The following is a 23,703-nucleotide window of genomic DNA, read 5'->3' as shown; positions in this document are numbered from 1 at the left end:
ATCGGAGATGAGTAATTATAAAGGTATTAAGAGCTCAGGCCCTAATGTTTTACAGAACAATCTTTGAGTCCCGTGTGACCTTGGGCAAGTTTACTTAACTTCTGTAAGCCTGCATTGTGTTAGCCTTAAAGGGGAGATGATGATAATAGTTCCTAGCTCATAGGGCTATCGGGCATAAAAATGGCATTATAAATGCAGAGTCTTTAGCAGTGCCTAATACATCATAAGATTCGATCTTTATTAATAATAAGTAGTGTTGTTACTTTCTTTAGGGACATTTTATCCTAATAATATATTGTTCCCTTTAGAAATAAATGAATATAAGTCTAGCAAATTTTAGTGATATTCTGAAGTATGTAGACTAAAATTATGTTTAAAAGATTATAACGAATTAGCCATAAACTAAACTAAAAAATGTATGATTTAGATGATTGAATGGCAGGAATGTTGGGGAAGAAATGGGATACAGAGGATTATGGAATAAGTGAAAAAAATATGACTGACCTTCTCCTTAGCCTTCTTGTTGCCTATAATTTTCCTTTTATGTATTATTTTCCTATCTTAATTTGGAGATGGAATCATCTATGGAAAGCTTATCCAAGTTAATGGCTATTTGGAAGTGAGGCTCTGCATTATTGAAACAACAAAACAAACAAGATTACTGTCATTTCTGTTCATCGTGTATGAATAAATAATCTATACAGCTCTGCCTCAGCTGCCTCCTTGTAATTTCTGCCATTATTTTGGCAAATGTTGTTTTGGTGTGAACCAAGGACTTGGAGGTTTAATAATTCTGGAAACAGATACTCATATATTCTTCCACAGGGTGTTAATACAAAACTATCACCATTTAATAGTGGTTTGCTAAATTAACTGAAGGAAATTGTTTAAGATCAAGTATGTAAAGTGTCAGAATCCATCTGTAAAATGTGGGGAATGTTGGCGACTTCAAGTTTGTTGGTTGATATTTTGGAGATTTAACTATTCACTTCTCAAAAGAAGAGCAAGCTGTCTATAGTGGATATGTATGTGATAAAATGACATAATAGTGCAGATACGATTTTTAATGATCATCTCTGAATATATGTACTATAAATCTCTCACCTACTCCATCACCATCGTATCTTACTTTACTGTTGTATATGACAAGTAAGAGGAAAAGTTTTGACTCCATGCTACAATTTCACCAGCTTCTGATGTGAACAACTCAATCCAGAAATGCTCTCTCTTAAAAATTGTTTTTTACTACCTTGTAATTTTTGGTTAGGGTAAGTTTCTTTAATCTCTAATGTTCCCTTATACTTCTTTTGTAGGAGGCCTGTTATAAGAACATCCTTTTAACGAGAGGTTTAGAAAGAGACATGCCAAAACCACCTCCAAAAACCAAGGTAAACTATGTTTTCTCTGTAGGCGACCATGTGAAATCTTTAGCATGGTTCTTTGTTTTTCATTGTTGTTTGTTTGTTTGTTTGTTTGTTTTAAGACAAGAGTCTTGCTTTATTGTCCAGGCTGGAGTGCAGTGGTGCAATCTCGGCTCACTGCAACCTCCGCCTCCCAGGTTCAGGCAGTTCTCCTGCATCAGCCTCTGGGGTAGCTTGGACTACAAGTGTGCACCACCGTGCCCAGCTAATTTTTGTATTTTTAGTAGAGATGGGGTTTTGCCATGTTGGCCAGGCTGGTCTCAAACTCCTGACCTCAGGTGATCTGCCTGCCTCGGCCTCCCAAAGTGCTGGGATTACAGGCGTGAGCCACCGAGCCTGGCCAACGTGTTTCTTTATGCTCTCCTATTTCCATGTTCTGTTGCTTGCATTTCCTTCAGCCCTTTTGGTTTTTTATTTGTTTGTTTTTGCAGGGAAGTAGGCATGAGGGAGTGTTGCGGGAGGGTCTGGTGGTATAAAAGCACTTTTTGTGTAGTACCTTTAATCCGTGGTTGTATTCAGCCAAAAATTCTTCGGACACTCCTATCATTGAACAGATAGTGATAATTTTTAGTAGATGATTTTACTTCTGCTCAATAACAATTGTTTCTATGAGACCATGCCTTTTGCAGGAACACAGATGGAGCTGGAGGCTATCATGCTTAGTAAACTAACGCAGGAATAGAAAACCAAATACCACATGTTCTCACTTATAAATAAGAGCTAAATGATAAGAACTTAGGAACACAAAGAAGGAAACAACAGACACTGGGACTTCCTCGAGGGTGGAGGGTGGGAGGAGGAAAAGGAACAGAAAAGATAAGTATCGGGTACTGGGCCTAATACCTGGGATGTAATAATATGTACAACAAACCCTTGCGATACATGTTTACCTATGTAACCTTCACATGTACCCCCAAACGTAAAATAAAAAATTTTGAAAAGAAATATATAAAAAGTAAAATGCCAAAAAGTTCACTATTAAGAAAGAAGAAGGACCAGCCTGGCCAACATGTTGAAACCCCATCTGTACTAAAAATACAAAAAAAATTAGCCGGGATTGGGTGGCGGGCTCCTGTAATCCCAGCTAATTGGGAGGCTGAGGCAGAAAGAATTGCTTGAACCTCAGAGGCAGAGGTTGCAGCGAGCTGAGACCATGCCTTTGCACTCCAGCCTGGGAAACAAGAATGAGACTCCATCTCGTTCATACATACATACATACATATATACATACATACATACACACATGCATACTTACATAAAATTTTTTCTAGCCTCCAACATAGGAAATAGTCAAGTGCAATAGATCTTCCTAGGGTACCTCTAAGCATAATAGAAATGCATGAGATGCATTTTCCCTTCTGGGTGTAAAGTAAAACGTTCAGCTGTAATTTTTTAAAATAAAAATCACTTTATTGATGTTTCATAATTATGAAGAACACATAATCAATGGAAAATATTTACATAAATTTTAACAAGAAAAAATAAGAACTATTATAGATATTATAGCATAAAGGCGTTAATGTGTAAAATTTTGTTTCCCTTAGTAAGAAAAAATCCAAAATGCATGTAATTATTTCGCTAGTGAAAAGAAAAATTTCTTTTTTTTTTTTTTTTTTTGAGACGGAGTCTCGCTCTGTCACCCAGGCACCCAGGCTGGAGTGCGGTGGCGCAATCTCGGCTCACCGCAAGCTCCGCCTCCCAGGTTCACGCCATTCTCCTGCCTCAGCCTCTCCGAGTAGCTGGGACTACAGGCGCCCGCCACCACGCCCAGCTAATTTTTTGTATTTTTAGTAGAGACGGGGTTTCACCGTGGTCTCGATCTCCTGACCTCGTGATCCGCCCGCCTCGGCCTCCCAAAGTGCTGGGATTACAAGCGTGAGCCACCGCGCCCGGCCAAGAGTTTGTTTTTTTTCTTCAACTTTGATTTTAGGTTCAGAGGTACAGGTGCAGGATGTACAGCCTTGTTACATAGGTAAATGTGTGCCATGGTGGTTTGCTGCACAGATCTCCTACCATCACCTAGGTATTAAGCCCAGCATCCATTAGGTATTCTTGCTTATTCCCTCACCTAAGCTGCCCCAATGACAGGTCCCAGTGTGTGTTATTCCCCTCCCAGTGTCCATGTGGTCTCATGATTCAGCTCCCATTTATAAGTGAGAACATGCAATGTTTGGTTGTCTGTTCCTGCATTAGTTTGCTGAGAAGTTAGTTAGTTTCCAGCTCCATCCATGTCCTAAAAAGGACATGATCTCATTTCTCTTTATGGCTGCATAGTATTCCATGGTGTATGTGTGCCACATTTTCTTTATCCAGTCTATGATTGATGGGCATTAGGGTTGATTCCATGTCTTTGCTATTGTAAGTAGTACTGCAGTGAACATACATGTGCATGTATTGTTATAATCGAATGATTTATGTTCTTTTGGGCATATACCCAGTAATGGAATTGCTGGGTCAAATGGTATTCCTGGTTCTAGATCTTTGAGGAATCACCATACTCTCTGCCACAATGGTTGAACTAATTTACAATTCCACCAACAGTGTAAAAGCATTTCTTTTTCTCTGCAACTTCATCAGCATCTGTTGTTTCTTGACTTTTTAATAATAGCCATTCTGACTGGCATGAGATGGTATCTCACTGGGGTTTTGATTCACGTATGTCTAATGATCAGTGATGTTGAGCTTATTTTCCTGATTGTTGGCCACATCAATGTCTTCTTTTGAAAAGTGCCTGTTCATGTCCTTTGCTCACTTTTTAATAGGATTTTTTTCTTATAAATGTGTTTAAAGTTCCTTGTAGACTTGATGTTAGACCTTTGTCAGATGGATAAGTTACAAACATTTTCTCCCATTCTGTAGGTTGTGTGTTCACTATAGTGACAGTTTCTTTTGCTATGCAAAAGTTCTTTAGTTTAATTAGATCCCATTTGTCAATTTTTGCTTATGTTGCAATTGCTTTTGGTGTTTTCATCCTGAAATCTTTGCCCATGCTTATGTCCTGAATGGTATTGCATAGATTTTCTTGTAAAGTGTTTACAACAAACGTAAAACCCAAAACTCTAAAAATCCTAGAAGTCTTTAATCCATTTTGAGTTAATTTTTGTATAAGGTGTAAGGAAGGGGTCCAGTTTCAATTTTTGGCATATGGCTAGCCCGTTCTCTCAGCACCATTTATTAGAGAATCATTTTCCCATAGTTTGCTTTTGTCAGTTTTGTCACAGATGAGATAATTGTAGGTGTTTGGTCTTATTTCCAACTTCTCTATTCTATTCCATTGGTCTATATGTCTGTTTTTGTACCAGTACTATGTTGTTTTTGTACCAGTACCATGCTGTTTTGGTTACTGTAGCCTTGTACTATAGTTTGAAGTCAAGTAGCATGATACCTCCAGCTTTGTTCTTTTTGCTTAGGATTGTCTTGTATGTTTGGTTCCATATGAATTTTACAATAGTTGTTTTCTAATTTTCTGAAGAACATCAATGATAGTTTAATGGGAATAGCATTGAATCTATAAACTACTTTGAGCAGTATGAGTATTTTCATGATACTGATTCTTCCTATCCATGAGCATGGAATGTTTTTATATTTGTTTGTGTCCTCTCTGATTTCTTTGAGGAGTGGTTTGTAGTTCTCCTTGAAGAGGTCCTTTACTTCCCTTGTTAGCTGTATTCCTAGGTATTTTTTTCTTTTTGTAGCAATTGTGAATGGGAGTTCATTCATTATTTGGCTCTGTTGTTGGTGAATAGGAATGCTATGATTTTTACACATTTCTTTTGTATCCTGAGACTTTGCTGAAGTTGCTTATCAGGTTAAGAAGCTTTTTGGGTGAAATAATGGGGTTTTCTGGATATAGGATCATGTCATATGCAAACAGGGATAGTTTGACTTTCTCTCTTCCTATTTGAGTACGTTTATTTCCTTCTCTTGCCAGATTGCCCTGACGAGAACTTCTGATATTATGTTGAACAGGAGTAGTGAGAGAGGGCATCCTTGTCTTGTGTCAGTTTTCAAGGGGAATGCTTTCAGCTTTTGCTCATTCAGTATGATATTGGCTGTGGGTTTGTTATATATGGCTCTTATTATTTTGAGGTATATTCCTTCAATACCTAGTTTATTCAAAGTTTTTAAAATGAAGTATGTTGAATTTTATCAAAGGGCCCTTCTGCATCTATTGAGATAATCAAGTGGTTTTTTTTTCTTTAGTACTGTTTATGTGATGAATCACATTTACTGATTTGCACATGTTGAACCAACCTTGCATCCCAGGGATGAAGCTGACTTGATCATGGTGCATATGCTTTTTGATGTGTTGCTGGATTTGGTTTGCCAGTGTTTTATTGACAACTTTTGCATCAATGTTCATCAGGGATATTGGCCTGAAGTTTTCTTTTTTTGTTGTATCTCTGCCAGGTTTTGGTATCAGGATGATGCTGGCCTTATACAATGAGTTAGGGAGGAGTCCCCCCTTTTCAATTTTTTGGAATAGTTTCAATAGAAATGGTACCACCTCTTCTTTGTACCTCTGGTAGAATTTAGCTGTGAATCTTTCTGGTCCTGGGCTCTTTTTGCTTCAATTTCAGAACTCGTTATTGGTCTATTCAGAGATTCAGTTTCATCCTGTTTCAGTCTTGGGAGGGTGTATGTGTCCAGGAATTTAAACATTTCTTCTAGATTTTCTAGTTTATGTGCATAGTGGTGTTTATAGTATTCTCTGTTGTTATATAGTATTCTCTGGTTGTTTGTATTTCTGTGGGGTCAGTGGTGATATCCCCCTTATTATTTCTGATTATTTGATTCTTCTTTCTTTTATTCTTTATTAGTCTAGCTAGTGGTCTAACTAATTTTTTCAAAAAAGCAGCTCCTGGATTTGTTGATTTTTTTGAAGGGTTTTTCATGTCTCTATCTCTTCAGTTCCACTCTGATGCTGGTTATTTCTTGTCTTCTGCTCGCTTTCGGGTTTGTTTGCTCTTGGTTCTCTAGTTCTTTTAGTTGTGATGTTAGGCATTTAGTGCTATAAATTTCCCTCTTACCACTGCTTTAGCTGAGTCCCAGAGATTCTGGTACATTGTTTCTTTCTTCTCATTAGTTTCAAAGAACTTAATGATTTCTGCCTTAATTTCATTATTTACCCAAGTGTCATTCAGGAGCAGATTGTTCAATTTCCATGTAGTTGTGTGGTTTTGAGTGAATTTCTTAATCTTGAGTTCTAATTTGATTGTACTGTGGGCTAAAAGACTGTTATGATTTCATTTCTTCTGCATTTGTTGAGGAGTGTTTTACTTCCGATTATGTGATCAATATTAAAGTAAGTGCTGTGTGGCGATGAGAAGAATATATATTCTGCTGTTTGTGGGTGGAGAGTTCTGTAGGTATCTATCAGGTCTGCTTGATCCAGAGCTGAGTTCAGTTCTTGACTATCTTTGTTAGTTTTCTGTCTTGATGATCTGTCTAATATTTTCAGTGGAGTGTTAAAGCTCCCACTATTATTGTGAGGGAGTCTAAGTCTCTTTGTAGATCTCTAAGAACTTGCTTTATGAATCTGGGTGCTCGTGTGTTGGGTGCATATATATTTAGGATAGTTAGCTATTCTTGTTGACTTGAACCGTTTTCCATTATGTAATGCTCTTCTTTGTCTTTTTTTATCGTTGTTGGTTTAAAGCCTGTTTTGTCAGAAACTAGGATTGCAACCTCTGCTTTTTTGGTTTTCCATTTGCTTGGAAATTTTCCTCCATCCCTTTATATTGACCCTATGTGTGTCTTTGCACAGGATATAGGTCTCTTGAAGACAGCATACTGATGGGTCTAGACTCTATCCAGCTTGCCATTCTGTGTCATTTAATTGGGGCATTTAGCCTATTTACATTTAAGGTTAGTATTGTTATGTGTGAATTTGATCCTATCATTGTGATGCCAGCTGCTTATTTTACAGACTTGTTTATGTGGTTGCTTTATAGTATCACTAATCTGTGTACTTCAGTGTGGTTTTATATTGGCTGTTAACAGTTTTTCTTTTCCATATTTAGTTCTTCCTTCAGGAGCTCTTGCAAGGCAAGCCTGGTGGTGACAAATCCCCTTAGAATTTGCTTGTTTGCAAAGGATCTTATTTCTCCTTTCCTTATGAAGCTTAGTTTGTCAGATATGAAATTCTGGATTGGAAATTCTTTTCTTTAAGAATGTTGAATATTGGTACCTAATCTCTTCTGGCTTGTAGAGTTTCCACTGAGAGGTCCATGGTTAGTCTGATAGGCTTCCCTTTGTAGGTGACCTGGCCTTTCTCCTTGGCTTCCCTTAACATTTTTTCTTTTATTTTGCCCTTGGAGGATCTGATGATTATGTGTCTTGGCATTGATCTTCTCATGGAGTATCTTACTGAGGTTCTCTGGATTTCCTGAATTTGAATGCTGGCCTGTCCTGTTAAGTTAGGGAAGTTCTCCTGGATGATATATGTTTTTCAGCATATGAATTATGTTTTCCAACTTGGTTCCATTCTCCTCATCTCTTTCAGGTACCCTAGTCAGTTATAGGTTTGACCTCTACATAATCCCATATATCTCAGAGGTTTTGTTTATTCATTTTCATTCTTTTTTCTGTATTCTTGTCTGCCTGTCTTATTTCAGAAAGGGAGTCTTCAAGCTCTAATATTCTTTCCTCCACTTGGTCTATTCTGCATTGATACTTGTGATTGCATTGTGAATTTCTTGTATTGTGTTATTCACTTCCATCAGGTCAGTTATGTTCCTCTCTAAACTGGCTGTTCTGGCTATCAGCTCCTGTATTGTTTTATTATGATTCTTAGCTTCTTTGCAGTGGGTTACAACATGCTCCTTTAGCTCGGTGAAGTTCTTTATTACCCATCTTCTGAAGTGTACTTCTGTCAATTCAGCCATCTCAGCCTCCACCCACTTCTGTGCCTTTGCTGGAGAGGTGCTGCAGTCATTTCGAGAAGAGACACTCTAGCTTTTTGAGTTTTCAGCATAGAAAAACTTCTTTAATCCAAAATGTTTCATGAGAATTTGATCATTTGTTTGTCTACCCAGAAAAGTAATTGTATTAGTTTCATAGCCCGTCACTTTTCTAATCTTTAATCTTTTCATTTGAATAGAATGCCTACTTACTAAGTATATATAATACTCCTAACTAGCCACCATGACATTTATTTATTTATTTATTTATTTACTTACTTATTTTCTTTCCATAAGTTTTTAGGGAACAGGTGGTATTGGGTTACATGAGTAAGTTCTTTAGTGGTGATTTGTGAAATTTTGGTTCACTTATCACCCGAGCAGTATACACTGCACCCAATTTGTAGCCTTTTATCCCTCAACTCCTTCCCACACTTTCCCCCAAAGTCCATTGTATCATTCTTATCCCTTTGCATCCTCAGAGCTTAGCTCCCACTTTTGAGTAAAAACAATGTTTGGTTTTCCATTACTGAGTTACTTCACTTAGAATAATAGTCTCCGGTCTCATCCACGTTGCTGCAAAAGCCATGAATCCATACTTTTTTATGGCTGAATAGTATTTCATCATATATATATATGTATATATATGTATGTGTGTGTGTATATATATATATACATACACATACACACACAGACACACACACACACAGACACACACCACAGTTTCTTTACTTACTTATTGATTGATAGGCATTTGGGCTGGTTCCATATTTTTGCAATTGTGAATTGTGCTGCTACAAACGTGCCTGTGAAAGTATCTTTTTTGTATAATGACTTATTTTCATTTGGGTAGATACCTAGTAGTGGGATTGCTGGATCAAATGGTAGTTCTGCTTTCAGTTCTTTAAGGAATCACCACGCTGTTTTCCGTAGTGGTTGTACTAGTTTACGTTCCCACCAGTGGTGTAGAAGTGTTCCCTTTTTACCACATCCATGCCAACATCTTTTTTTTATTTTTTTATTATTAGCCACCATGACATTTATAAATCTACTTTTTTTCCAGTTCTAAGACAATATATTCTCCCAACTTTTTTGAATTCACTGCAGGCAAAATTTTTAAAAACTCTGTTTTCTGATTTTAATAGGAAGTTACTAAAAAAATTGTAGTTTTATTTTCAAAGACAATTCAAGAGCAGCATTGAGCTATTACTTAGTGTTTAATTTATGGCAAGAGTATATGGTTTATTTTTAAAGAAATAAAAAATCTTTCCTTATAAAACTTATTATGCATTGTTGATTTTTTTCTGGAAAATTATTTCAACTATCTATTATGGTTTCCTTTCTTGACTCAAACTATTTTTTGTGTCTTTTTTACTGAAATATTTGCATGTCCAAACTTACAGATGATTAATTCAAATGTATAGTAGAAATTTGGTTTACTGTACAATTAGTAAACATTCAATGTCAAAAATATACTCACTAAACAAATGCATTTTGGGAAAAAAACGTGGGATTTGAGGAACATTTTTAGGTAACATTTGCTTATTAACTGTATATGTATCAACTACTTTGAGGTGATGAGACCTTAAATGAATCACTTCCTAAGTGAAATATACGCTTGAAAGTGGTCATAAAAATGTTTTGAAGTGATTCGATTACTCTCATGAAATTAGTCCCATTTGTAACATGTTATTTATGTAAAGAATCATAATTAATGTGTACTTATTATCCTCCCTTTCATCTCTCTGGCTGTATGGTTTATGACCAACTAATTCCATAGAGAAATTACTTCATTGGTTAAGTCTTGGTTTGTGACTAGCTTCTTTGTGGCCTTACACAAATGAGTTTAAGTTTACATGAGCAAACTAAACTCCAGTTAGTTTGGGGTGATTATCTCTGTAATGTCAAATCTCAGAAATGAGGCAGAGCCTGTGAACTGTAAGAGATTATTAAGGTACTAACTCTGTTACCAAGATTTTATCTTAAAATCTTTTTTTTCTCCAGTTGATCTTTGAAAGCTAAAACTGAGAACACCTTCAAAATATGGTTAGTGTGTCCTTTCTAGGGTGACTTAGTGAGCTGTGAGGGTGATGCATATCCTTGGTATTAATGGTACTCCATTTGGTCTCCATTGCTGTCTTTCTCAGACATCTCTAGTTACAGCCGTATTTGCCTTGGACAGTTAAGTATTTCCGATCCCTATATGGGCTAGAGATGTAAAATGGTAATCCAGAAATGGCTTATGTCCATTAGCTCTGGAGATGTCTCTGTCATCTAAGCCGTCTGTCTGTACGTGTGTTCCCTCTGCCAGCTGGTGTCTCTGCTCTTGAGCAATGAAAAGTGTTATATTCCTTTTCCTTAGGTAGGAAAGCCACATCTTAATTTGAGTCCAGGATGAAAAAGATGATACCTCTATTACACAGTGCCATGGCACTTCTGGATGAGTAATGATTCCCAGCCCTGCTAGCTCAAGGACTTACTCGTGTAGCTATTCCATGACCAATACTGCATAGACTATATATGCCAACAAATAATTGGAATGGATGACACAGAAGAGAACATCAAATAGATTTTTAGATAAAGAGGTATAGAATGTGGAAAGACACAGCTCCTTGTAACGTAGTATAGTTGTTAAGAGAGGAGACAAAATTTTCTTCTACCAGACATAGGTGCTATGGCTCTAAGCCTCACAACCCATTTACTTTGCTCAATATATAAACCCTGAAGAGGATCAAATGAACTGAGGGAAGAAAACGATCTTCCTTCTCTTTTCCCTTGGGGTATGCTCTAGACTTCACACAATAGTTGCTGCATTCGTAACCTTACCAAAAAACTCAAGGTAGGTCATTGTATGAGGATAAATATCAGATTTATTCAGTGCTAGTATGAAGGTATAAAATAAACAATGATCTATTTCCAATTTGACTTTTATCAGGGGATACAAAATGTACTGATAAAAATTAAAATTATAAGCACGTGATAGTTTTGGTTAGTTATTGGATTCTCCTAATGCTTTCATAGATGTTTCTTTTATTAAACAGAGTCATATTAACTATAACATGTGGGATAAAGATTGTATAGTTGTCAAGCAAACAGTTATGGAGTAGAAGCAATTGTTAACTTGTTTTTCTTTTCAAAGCTTAATGTTTTCAGGAACTATGAATCATTTAAGAAGAGATTTTATTCGATAATGAGATGAGATGTCACAGTTATTTTTTCTTTAATGTTTTTAAAAATGCCTGTGCAAAGTAAACCAGATACTTAAAATAATGTAAGGTTTTGAGAAAAGTTAGTGACCATATAATTTTTTTAATATACAGTTCCTAAAAACTTAATAAACATTGAATTTTACCAAGTTTCCAAGTTATTTTAAAATCAGTGTTAATAGGCATGCATACATTTTATGTTTCTTTCAGTAACATATATATTATAATTAGTATTCTCCTTTTTCCAGTTAACATTATTTACGTTATGTGTTTCCATGCATCAACCTAGTTTATATGCTTATTGTTTTAGTAAAAGTAATAGTATTAGTAGTAATAGAAATAATAGTGGTGATGATGATAACTAACATCAGTCAAGTGCCAAGCATTGTACTAACTACTTAATGTATATTATCTCATCTAATAATCATAATATTTCATGTGTTGTCATATCATATTTAGCCATTTTGAATATTTGAGACTTTCTAATTTATCATTAGTATAAAAAGCACAACTATATAAGTGTTAATAAAGAATAACTTTTGAATATGAAACAGTATTATTTTCTTAGATTTTATTACCTATAGTAGAATTAAAGGATGTAAGTAGCTTTAGAATTAAAGGATATGACTGATGTATCCTAATGTACCATCTTTCCTCTCTCAAATTAACACTATTGAAAAACTGAATTAGGCCAGGTGTGGTGGCTCATGCCTGTAATTCCAGCACTATAGGAGGCTGAGGTGGGTGGATCACTTGAGGCCAGGAGTTCTATACCAGCCTGGCCAACTTGGCAAAACCCTGTCTCTATTCAAAATACAAAAATTAGCCGGCCATGGTGGCGCACGCCTGTAATCTCAGCTACTCAGGAGGTTGAGGCACAAGAATTGCTTGAACCTGGGAGGCTGAGGTTGCAGTGAGCCGAGATCGCCACTGCACTCCAGCCTGAGTGACAGAGTGAGACTCTGTCTCAAAAAATAAAAATAAAATTAATACTTATCATTTCCATGCATGTTATTATAGGAACACTGCATACCTATATATATTTATACATAATACATGTTATAGTCTTTGCATGTTTTAAAACATTATATAAAAATGGTACACAGTGTGTTGCCTTCTGTGGCTTCATTTTTTTTCTGTTCAATATGCGGTCAATATTAACTTTCAGTAAGAATATGGTTGTTATTCTAATTTTTCCCCAATACTTAGATTGTCTCCAACATTTAAGTCACTTCCAATAGTTTGCTATTAAACATTTTTAAGTGAATAATTTTCATGTGACTCATTCTACACACATGTGGAAATATTAGATCGTAAGCATGTGCATCTTTAACTTGTCAGGACATTACAAATGCTCTTAGGATGTTGCATCAATTTACATGCTAACATCTGTATATGATTGCTTCCATTTTTCACATCCTCACCAGTCCTTTGTAATAGGAGTTTTTGTTGTTACTGCTTTTCCTCAACCTAATGGTTATAAGACACGTCTTGCTATTGCCTTAATTTGGATTGCACTAATTTCTAGTTGTGCCAGAGACACTGAATATCCATGTGTTTCCCAGCCCCTTTGCCATTAGGTCGGGCCAGTCAACTACTTTCGGTCAATATAGTGTTACTTCAGGAGAGAATTCAAAAGCTTGTGCATAACTCTTGAACCGTTTCTTTTTTTTTTTTTTTTTGAGACGGAGTCTCGCTCCATCAGCCTGGCTGGAGTGCAGTGGCGCGATCTCGGCTCACTGCAAGCTCCGCCTCCCGGGTTCACGCCATTCTCCTGTCTCAGCCTCCCGAGTAGCTGTAGCTGGGACTACAGGCGCCTGCCACCACGCCCGGCTTATTTATTGATTTATTTGTTTTTTTGTTTGTTTATTATTTATTGAGACAGAGTCTGGCTCTGTCGCCCAGGCTGGAGTGCAGTGGCACAATCTCGGCTCACTGCAAGCTCCGCCTCCCGGGTTCACGCCATTCTCCTGTCTCAGCCTCCTGAGTAGCTGGGACTACAGGCGCCTGCCACCGCGCCCGGCTAATTTTTTGTATTTTTAGTAGAGACGGGGTTTCACCGTGTTAGCCAAGATGGTCTCGATCTCCTGACCTCGTGATCCGCCCGCCTCAGCCTCCCAAAGTGCTGGGATTACAGGCGTGAGCCACCGCGCCCAGCCTGAACTGTTTCTTATTGTACGGCAGCTACACAGTGGAGCGTGGACCTTTTCGTTTCTTTGTGGAGCAGAGCCCCCTGTCAGCCTGCTTTGGATCTGTGTCATGACCAAAAAATAAACCTCTGTTTTGTGAAGCTACCGAGATTTAGGGTTTAATTTGTAAACTCATCACAATGAAGTCTATCCTGATTAATACAAATGGGCAGCTTTTCATATGTTTATGTTGTCATATGTTTATTAAGCTTTGATCATATCTGTGATGAATTGGTGTGCTGCTTTCTTCTATCACTGACGGTTTTACTATTGGATTATCACTTTTTTAATGATTTATAAGAGTTTGTTTCTTAGCTGTTAACAGTTGTATGTATTCAAAGTACCTTTTCTCAGTATTTTGGTTTTCTTTTCATATTGAATATAGTACCTTTTAATGTATAGAAGATTTTTTTAATATGATCAAATAAATCAATGTTATATCAACTAAAAATAATGTAATAGCGAAAAATAATGAGCATCATTTATTCTTTTTCAAGCCTTTTATCATTTAACTTGTTTTCTTTTTTTCTTTCTTTTGGTTTTGTCCTACTGTGTTGGTAGTGCTTTAAGTACAAGGTTAGGTAAAAGCAGTGATAGCATGCCTCCTTGACTTACTCCCAGATTTTAAGGGAAAATTTCTACATCTGACTTTTAAGTATGATCTCGGCACTTAAAAAAATAATTATTTTAGAATGCCAGACACATGGTGGACCCTTAATAAAGACTTGAAAGTGAACAGATAAATTATTCAACTGCTACTTTTATTTTGTATGAAAGTAGTTAGTGTCAGTATTTTTGTTGTTGTTGTTTCTTTCTTTTAGAAGACAGGGCCGGGCGCGGTGGCTCACACCTGTAATCTCAGCACTTTGGGAGGCCAAGGCGGGCAGATTACGAGGTCAGGAGATCAAGGCCATCCTGGCTAACATGGCAAAACCCCATCTCTACTAAAAGTATAAAAAATTAGCCAGGCGTGGTGGCAGGCGCCTGTAGTCCCAGCTACTTGGGAGGCTGAGGCAGGAGAATGGCGTGAACCTGGGAGGCGGAGCCTGCAGTGAGCCAAGATCTCGCCACTGCACTCCAGCCTGGGCAACAGAGCCAGACTCCATCTCAAGAAAAAAAAAAAAAAAAGAACACAGGATCTTGCTCTGTCTGTGGCCTGGGCTGGAGTGCAGCGGCTCAATCTTAGCTCACTGAAACCTCAGCCTCCTGAGTTTAAACGATCTGCCTGCCTCAGCCTCCCGAATAGCTTAGACTACAAGTGGCCACCATGCCCAGCTAATTGTTTTATTTTTTGTAGAGACAGGGTCTCACATCATTGCCCAGGTGGATTTCAAACTTCTGGCTTTGAGCACTCCTCCCACCTCGGCCTCCCAAAGTGCTGGGATTACCGGCTAAGCCACTGTGCCCAGCCAGTATGTTTTTATATCTGTTTTCCTTTATGTATCTGCTTATTACTGGGTTTATGACATTTGCTGTGTTTGGTAGTTATGCTTTATGACCTTAAGGAGGCTCTCTCATATCTGTAGTTTGCTAAGAGTTTTTGTCTTAAATGAGTTAAATTTTAGCAATGTTTTCTTCTGCATCTGTTAAGATAATTGTATGGCTTTTCTCTTTTGCTCTTTTATTGTGAGGAGTTTTATTGATAGATTCTTCTAATCTTCAACCAAGATTCTATCACTGGAATAAACCAGTTCTCAACCTGGCCTCGATACATATTTTTAAATATCTTATGGGTTTTGAGTAGCTGATTTTTTGTTTAGTATGGTTGTATCCATGTTTCTAAGTGTGTTTTGTTCTACATACTTTTGGTATAAATGTTGTACAGCCTAATAAAGTGAATTGGAGAGAGTTCCTCTTCTTTTTTTCTTACTCTTTTTTCTTTTTCTCGAGGCTGAGTCTCTGTCTCACCCAGGCTGGAGGGCAGTGGCATGATCACAGCTCACTGCAGCCTGAATCTCCCATGTTCGTGCCTCCCAATTCAGCCTCCTGAGTAGCTGGAACTACAGGCATGTGCCACCACACCTGGTTAATTTTTGTACTTTTTGTAGAGATGCGGTTTTGCCATGTTGTCCAGGCTGGTCTCAAACTCCTAAGCTCAAGCGATTCACCTGCCTCAGCCTCTCAACGTGCTGAGATTACAGGTGTGAGCCGCCATGCCTGGCCCAAGTCCCTTTTTTCTAATCTCTGAAACAATTTAAGATTGGGACTATCAATTGCTTTAATATTTGGTAGAACGTACTGATAAAACTTTCTGGGTCTGGTAGTGTTTATTGGCTTATTTGTTTTTGATATTTTTGTTTTTTATTTGTTTTTGGTAAATGGCTTTTAATAATCAATTTCTTTTATGGATATAGGTCTAGTCACGTTTCTGTTCTGAATTTGTTTTGATAAGTTTTCTAGGAAATTGTCTATTTTAAGTAATTAAATTTATCAGCATAAATATTTTAATGTTAACTCTTATTTTTAAAATATTCTAGCTGTAGTTACAAACTTCTTTTCATTTGTAGTATTCTCTTTTGAGACCTTCTCTTTTTTGCTCCTGATTGGGCATGCTAGAAATTTGTCTATTTTAATTATACTTTCAGAGAACCAGCTTTTATTTTTGTTGATTCTCTACTGTATCTTTGTTTCCTATTTCATTGATCTCTGATTGTTATTTCCTTTCTTTTCTGCGTCTATTGTCCATATAGAGATCTTTGTTTTTTTTCTGTCAGCTTTTCCTACATAGACATATATTTTAAATATGGTACTTATGTGTTGTGATATTGAAGCTTAATTATCAATTCCATGAGTGTATTTGCTCTATCTACTGAAAGTCTCTTTTGAGGTGTTGAGTCTTTCCAGATGCTATAAGCAGTTGTAACCCTAGGCCAAGGAATAAAAGGGACTCTATGAGAGTCTCTAGATCAGTACTGCTGGGAAATCCAGTGCATATCCAGCTTGTTCTCCCTGGTTCGGAGGATCCAGCTTCCTAAGAGACTGGGTTTGGATACCTGACCTGCCCTGGACCTGAATCATCTCCTCTCGCATATCTTCCCTGCTTTGATAAGCACCCTGAAGCTTAGGCTCAATTTGAACATTTCACCCCATCTATTCTATGCCAGGTGCTGGGATGCAAAGGTGAACGGCCACTGCCTCTTACCTCAAGGAGCCAGGCTGAGCTGGAGACCAGACAGACATACAGGCAACTAAATGAAAACATCACATGTGCTGGACTGATTTTCTGACCTCCAATCTACCTTTGGTTTCACCTTCCTATTTGGCAAAGAACCAAATTATCCTGGTTGCCCTCATTTTTCATTAACGCTAAAGTTCTCACTGACCTCTGTGTTCCAGTTTCCCTTAATTTACTCTGTTCTACAATTATGACCAATGCCTAGCCAAGGTTTTTAATGCTAACTGCTGTAACAAACATCCCCATTATAGTATGGGCTATGTTCAAAATCAGTGTATTTCTCGGTTCTTTCACAGTCTGTTGCAGGGAGAGTGGGATTCCTAGGCAGCAAGACCCTAAGCAGTGATTCTAGTCACAGGCTGCTTCCATCTTCTACCGGTTTCATCTGAAAACATGCCCTCTGAAATGGACACTGAAAAAGAAGATAGAAGGCATGTGCAAAGTTCACAGGTCCATAACTGCCACAGCACAGAAGTGATACTTATCCCTTCTACTTACATTCCAGAACTCAGTAACATTCTTGGAAGTCTGGGAAATGTCATCTTCCAGTGAGCACAGGAAGAGGGAATGAAATAGGAGTTGATGAATACATAGTATTATTGCCACAACTCACCCTCCTGTTTGCCACCTATATTTTTCCATTTCTTTTATCTTGCAAGAAACACATTTACTCCCTCTACAAAGATGAAAATCCAAAGAACCAAGCAGTCATTACAACCAGCTTACAAGACCAGAATTTCCTGGTAATACGTGAGTCACGTACTCCATCTGGTCTAGACATGGCTCTTCTTGGTCTGAGAATCTATGAAATAAAAAGATGAATTGCCTGTCCCTCCCTCCACACACATATCACCATATACAAATGGGACAGTATAACCACACTCAACAATCCCATTCACACTTCAGCCATATACAAATGGGACAGTATAACCACACTCAACAATCCCATTCACACTTCAATACACACACACACACACACACACACACACACGCACAGAAAGTAATGGAGGCTCCCTGATTAGACCTAAATTCTGTTTTCTGTGAGGAACTCCATTGTCTGTTTTCTTTCTGGCTGCTGCCTTCACCCTCTGCGATTCCCCTCCTTGTCATTATTCCCCTGGGAGTGGGTATAGGGAGTGTGTTCCTTCAACTGTGCAGCTTTGCTACTGTTCATGAAAGTCTGGTGACTCGAGGAATTTTTTTTTTTTTTTTTTTGGAGACGGAGTCTCGCTCTGTTGCCCAGGCTGAAGTGCAGTGGCACAATCTCGGCTCACTGCAAGCTCCGCCTCCCAGGTTCATGCCATTCTCCTGCTTCAGCCTCCTGAGTAGCTGGGACTACAGGCACCCGCCAACACACCTGGCTAATTTTTTTTTTTTTTTTTTTGGTATTCTTAGTAGAGACGGGGTTTCACTGTGATAGCCAGGATGGTCTCGATCTCCTGACCTTGTGATCCACCCACCTCGGCCTCCCAAAATTCTGGGATTACAGGCGTGAGCCAGCATGCCTGGCCTCGAGGATTGTTACAAGCCTTGAACAACAAAGGCTTGTTTAGTCTGGGCTGATTTATTTATTTATTTATTTACTTTTAATGATAGTAGTGGTAGTTGCTTAGTTGGTTTGTTGTGGCTTGAAGGAAGTTGACAGTAAGTTCACTCAAAAATGTAAAAATTGACTTTTGATCTGTTTGCTCTCAGTCAGGTCCATGTGCCAGCTATAATACCCAAAGTAGCATTGTCTTTTCCTCTGCCTTTCAAATCTCAGAGAAATCCTCTCACTGGAAGACATTTACCAGAATCCTACTGGCAGAAGATTCTGGGAAATACAGTTTCTGGGCTTTAAGCCTGGCAGTACAAAGCTATCTTATAAAAATTATATGAAATTATGTTTCAAATAAGCAGAATAAACCATATGTGCTGTTAAATTGATTAGAGCTGGCTTCATGGAGGAGACAGAATTTAAGCAGAAAATTTAAAAAGAAGAACTGGAAACTGGCCAGAGGAAAGATTTCAGTTAGAACAACATAAGCAAAGAGTATAAGGAGAAAATGAGCATCATATGCTTTGAGCAGAGTTGATAGACCAGTCTATAATGGGTAGAAGGTTGATGAAGGGAAGTATTAGAAGATAAATTCTGAAAAATAGGCTGCAGCCAAATTGTAGAGTGGTTTGATTTTTAAATCTTGCATAAAGATTGCCTTGCTGTCTGACAAAATTTACTAAACAAAATCAAGAGCAAACAAACATAAAACACATTTAAAGAATAAAGGGAAATTTATTTTCTTGTCTCAGAGAGGTTTTAGAAAAATAACAAGAAAGGCACATATGGACCAGGCGCGGTGGCTCACACCTGTAATCCCAGCACGTTGGGAGGCCAAGGCAAGCAGATCACTGGAGGCCAGGAGTTTGAGACCAGCCTGGCCAACATAGTGAAACCCTGTCTCTACTAAAAATACAAAACATTAGCTGGGCATGGTGGCATGCATCTGGAATCCCAGCTATTCGGGAGGCTGAGGCAAGAGAATCACTTGATCCTGGGAGGCGAAGGCTGCAGTGAGCTGAGATCACGCCACTGCACTCCAGCCTAGGCTACAGAGGGAGACTCTGTCTCAAAAAAAATAATAAATAAAAAAAGGTACGTATGTGAACCAAATGATAATTACCAGAGAGTTATTTTTTGCTGGGTCAGATGACTAGAGAATGAAAGATCTTTGGCTTCAAAGCCTTATAAAAGCAACTGTCACTTAATAGTAATGTATCCTTGAGCTCATTACAGAATATTTAGTTATCTCAGTATTCTAAAATTTTTTTTTGTTTGCAGTTTATCTTCAACTGGATTTTTCAAAAATGTATTTCTTTATTTATTTATTATTTCAGTAGGTTTTGGGGGAATAGGTGGTGTTTGGTTACGTGAATAAGTTCTTTAGTGGTGATTTCTGAGATTTTGGTGCACCTATCACATGAACAGTGTACACTGTACCCAATGTGTAGTCTTTTATCCCTCACCCCCTCCCACTCTTTCCCCAAGTCCCGAAAGTCCGTTGTATCATTCTTATGCCTTTGAATCCTCAGAGCTTAGCTCCCACTTATGAATGAGAACATACGATGTTTGGTTTCCATTCCTGAGTTACTTCAATTTAGAGTAATGATCTCTAATTCCATCCAGGTTGTTGCGAATGCCATTATTTTGTTCCTTTTTATGGCTGAGTAGTATTCCATGGGTAATATATATACCATAATTTCTTTCTTTTTTTTTTTTTTTTTTTTGAGATAGAGTTTCACTCTTGTGGCCCAGGCTGGAGTGCAATGGCACGATCTCAGCTCACTGCAACCTCCACCTCCCGGGTTCAGGTGATTCTCGTGCTTCAGCCTCCAGAATAGCCGGGATTACAGGCATGCATCACCATGCCCAGCTGATTTTTGTATTAGTAGAGACGGGGTTTCACCATGTTGGCCAGGCTGGTCTCAAACTCTTGACCTCAAGTGATCCACCCACCTCAGCCTCCCAAAGTACTGGGATTACAGGCATGAGCCACTGCGCCAGGCCTATATACCATAATTTCTTTCTTTTATTTTTCTTTTTAAGATGGAGTCTTGCTCTTGTCATCCAGGCTGGAGTGCAGTGGTGCGATCTTGGCTCACTGCAACCTCTGCCTCCTGGGTTCAAGCGATTCTCCTGCCTCAGCCTCCTGAGTAACTGGATCTACAGGCACGTGCCACCACGCCTGGCTAATTTTGTAATTCTAGTAGAGATGGGGTTTCACCATGTTGGCCAGGCTGGTTTCAAACTCCTGACCTCAGGTGATCTGCCTGCCTCGGCCTCCCAAAGTGCTGGGATTACAGGTGTGAGCCACCATGCCCAGCCACCATAATTTCTTTATCCACTCATTGATCGATAGGCATTTGGGCTGGCTCCATAGTTTTGCAATTGCAAATTGTGCTGCTATAAACATGCGTGTGGAAGTATTATTTTTGTTTAATGACTTATTTTCCTCTGGGTAGATACCCAGTAGTGGGATTGCTGGATCAAATGGTAGATCTACTTTTAGTGCTTTAAGGAATCTCCACACTGTTTTCCATAGTAGTTGTACTAGAGTTCATTCCCACCAGCAGTGTAAAAGTGTTCCATTTTCACCACATCCATGCCAACGTCTATTTTTTTTTATTTTTTGCTTATGGCCATTCTTGCAGGAGTAAGGTGGTGTCACGTTGTGGTTTTGATTTGCATTTCCCTGGTCATTAGTGATGTTGAGCATTTTTTCATGTGTTTATTGGCCATTTGCATATCTTCTTCTGAGAATTGTCTATTCATGCCTTTAGCCCGCTTTTTGATGGGATTGTGTGATTTTTTTTTTTTTTTTGCTAATTTGTTTGGAACCTTGTATATTCTGGATATTAGTCCTTTGTCAGATGTATAGATTGCAAAGATTTTCTCCCACTCTGTGGGTTGTCTGTTTACTCTGCTGATTGTTTCTTTTGCTGTGCAGAAACTTTTTACTATAATTAGGTCCCATCTATTTATCTTTGTTATTGTTGCATATGCTTTTGGGTTCTTGGTCATGAAGTCTTTGCCTAAGCCAATGTCTAGAAGGGGTTTTCCAATGTTATCTTCTAGAATTTGTATGGGCTCAGGTCTTAGATTTAAGTCTTTGATCCACCTTGAATTGATTTTTGTAAAAAGTGAGAGATGAGGATCTGGTTTCATTCTTCTACACGTGGCTTGCCAATTATCCCAGCACTATTTGTTGAATAGGGTGTCCTTTCTCCACTTTATGTTTTAGTTTGCTTCATTGAAGGTCCATTGGCTGTATTTGGCATTATTTCTGGGTTCTCTATCCTGTTTCATTGGTCTATGTGCCTATTTTTATACCACTACCATGCTGTTTTGGTGACTATGGCCTTATAGTATAGTTTCAGGTTGGGTAATGTGATGCCTCTAGATTTGTTCTTTTTGCTTAGTTTTGGATTGACCATTCAGGCTCTTTTTTGGTTCCATATGAATTTTCAGATTTTTTTTTCTAGTTCTTTTAAGAACAATTGGTGGTATTTTGATGGGAATTACATTGAATTTGTAGATTGCTTTTGGCAGTATGATCATTTTCACAATATTGATTCTACCTATCCAAGAGAAGAGGATGTGTTTCCATTTGTTTGTGCCATCTATGATTTCTTTCAGCAGTATTTTGTAGTTTTCCTTGTAGAGGTCTTTCACCTCCTTGGTTAGGTATATTCCTAAGTATTTTATTTTTTTTTTTTACAGCTATTCTAAAAGGGGTTGAGTTCTTGATTTTATTCTCAGTTTGGTTGCTGTTGGTGTACAGCACAGCTACTGATTTGTGTGCATTAATTTTGTTTCCTGAGACTTTGCTGAATTCATTTATCAGTTCTAGGAGCTTTTTGGAGGACTCTTTAGGGTTCTTAGATACACAATCAGATCATCAGCAAACAGCGACAGTTTGATTCCTCTTCAGCAGTTTGGTTCTGCTTTCTTTCTTTCTCTTGTCTAATTGCTCTGGCTAGGACTTCCAGTACTATTTTGAATAGAAGTGAAGAGAGTGGGCATCCTTGTCTTGTTTCAGTTCTTAGGGAGAATGCTTTCAACTTTTCCTCATTCAGTTATAATGTTGGCTGTGGGTTTGTCATAGCTCGTTTTATTACATTAAGGTATGCCTCTTCTATGCCAATTTTGCTGAGGGTTTTAATAATGAAGCGATGATGGATTTTGTCAAATACTTTTTGTGTATCTATTGAGCTGATCATGTGATTTCTGGTTTTAATTCTGTTTATGCGGTGTATCACATTTATTGGCGTGCATATGTTAAGCCATCTCTGCATCCCTGGTGTGAAACCCACTTGATCATAGTGGGTTATCTTTTCGATATGCTGTTGGAATTGGTTATCTTAAGGATTTTTGCATCTGTGTTCATCAGGGATATTGGTCTATAGTTTTCTTTTTGTTATGTCCTTTCCTGGTTTTGGTATTAGGGTGATACTGGCTTCATAAAATGATATTGGGAGGATTCCTTCCTTCTCTATCTTGTGGAATAGTGTCAATAGGATTGGTACCAATTCTTCTTTGAATGTCTGACAGAATTCAGCTGTAAATCCATCTTTTCCTGAACTTTTTTTTTGGCAATTTTTTATTACCATTTCAATCTTGCTGCTTGTTATTCGTCTGTGCAGAGTTTCTATTTCTTCCTAGTATAATCTAGGAGGGTTGTCTGTTTCCAGGAATTTATCCATCTCCTCTTGGTTTTCTAGTTTATGCATGTAAACGTGTTTATCGTAGCCTTCAATGATCTTTTGTATTTCTGTGGTATCAATTGTAATACCTCTCATTTCATTTATAATTGAACTTATTTGGATCTTCTCTCTTTTCGTGGTTAGTCTCACTAATGGTCTATCAATTTTATTTATTTTTTCAAAGAACCAAGTTTTTGTTTCATTGATCTTTTGCATTTTTGTTTGTTTGTTTCTATTTCATTTCGTTCTGCTCTGATCTTCGTTATTTCTTTTCTTCTGCTGGGTTTGAGTTTAGTTTCTTCTTGTTTCTCCAGTTCCTTGAGGTGTGACCTTAGATTGTCTCTTTGTTCTCTTTCAGACTTTTTGATGTAGGCATTTAAGGCTATGAACTTTCCCCTTAGCACCACCTTTGCCGTATTACAGAGGTTTTGATAGGTTGTGTCACTATTATCATTGAGTTCAATGAATTTTTTAATTTCCATCTTGATTTCATTGTTGACCCAATGATCATTCAGGAGCAGATTGTTAAATTTCCATGTATTTGCATGGTTTTGAGGGTTCTTTTGGAGT

The 23,703-nt window shown here is 37.9% G+C and overlaps 1 protein-coding gene across 4 annotated transcripts in view; it reads left to right on the top strand.

The window, feature by feature from the left end:
- Positions 1-23,703, top strand: part of FAM13A (family with sequence similarity 13 member A) — a 330,683-nt gene that overhangs the window by 144,019 nt on the left and 162,961 nt on the right. For all 4 annotated transcript variants that reach the window (XM_030819119.1, XM_030819120.1, XM_030819121.1 and 1 more), the window contains one exon: positions 1,314-1,388. In XM_030819119.1, the coding sequence (XP_030674979.1) occupies positions 1,314-1,388 (75 nt within the window). The remainder of the gene's footprint in view (positions 1-1,313; positions 1,389-23,703) is intronic.

Source organism: Nomascus leucogenys, chromosome 9, assembly GCF_006542625.1.
Source record: "Nomascus leucogenys isolate Asia chromosome 9, Asia_NLE_v1, whole genome shotgun sequence".
Classification (NCBI taxonomy): domain Eukaryota; kingdom Metazoa; phylum Chordata; class Mammalia; order Primates; family Hylobatidae; genus Nomascus; species Nomascus leucogenys.
Note: the sequence above shows the minus strand (reverse complement) of the source record. Positions and strands in the feature narration are given on the sequence as shown.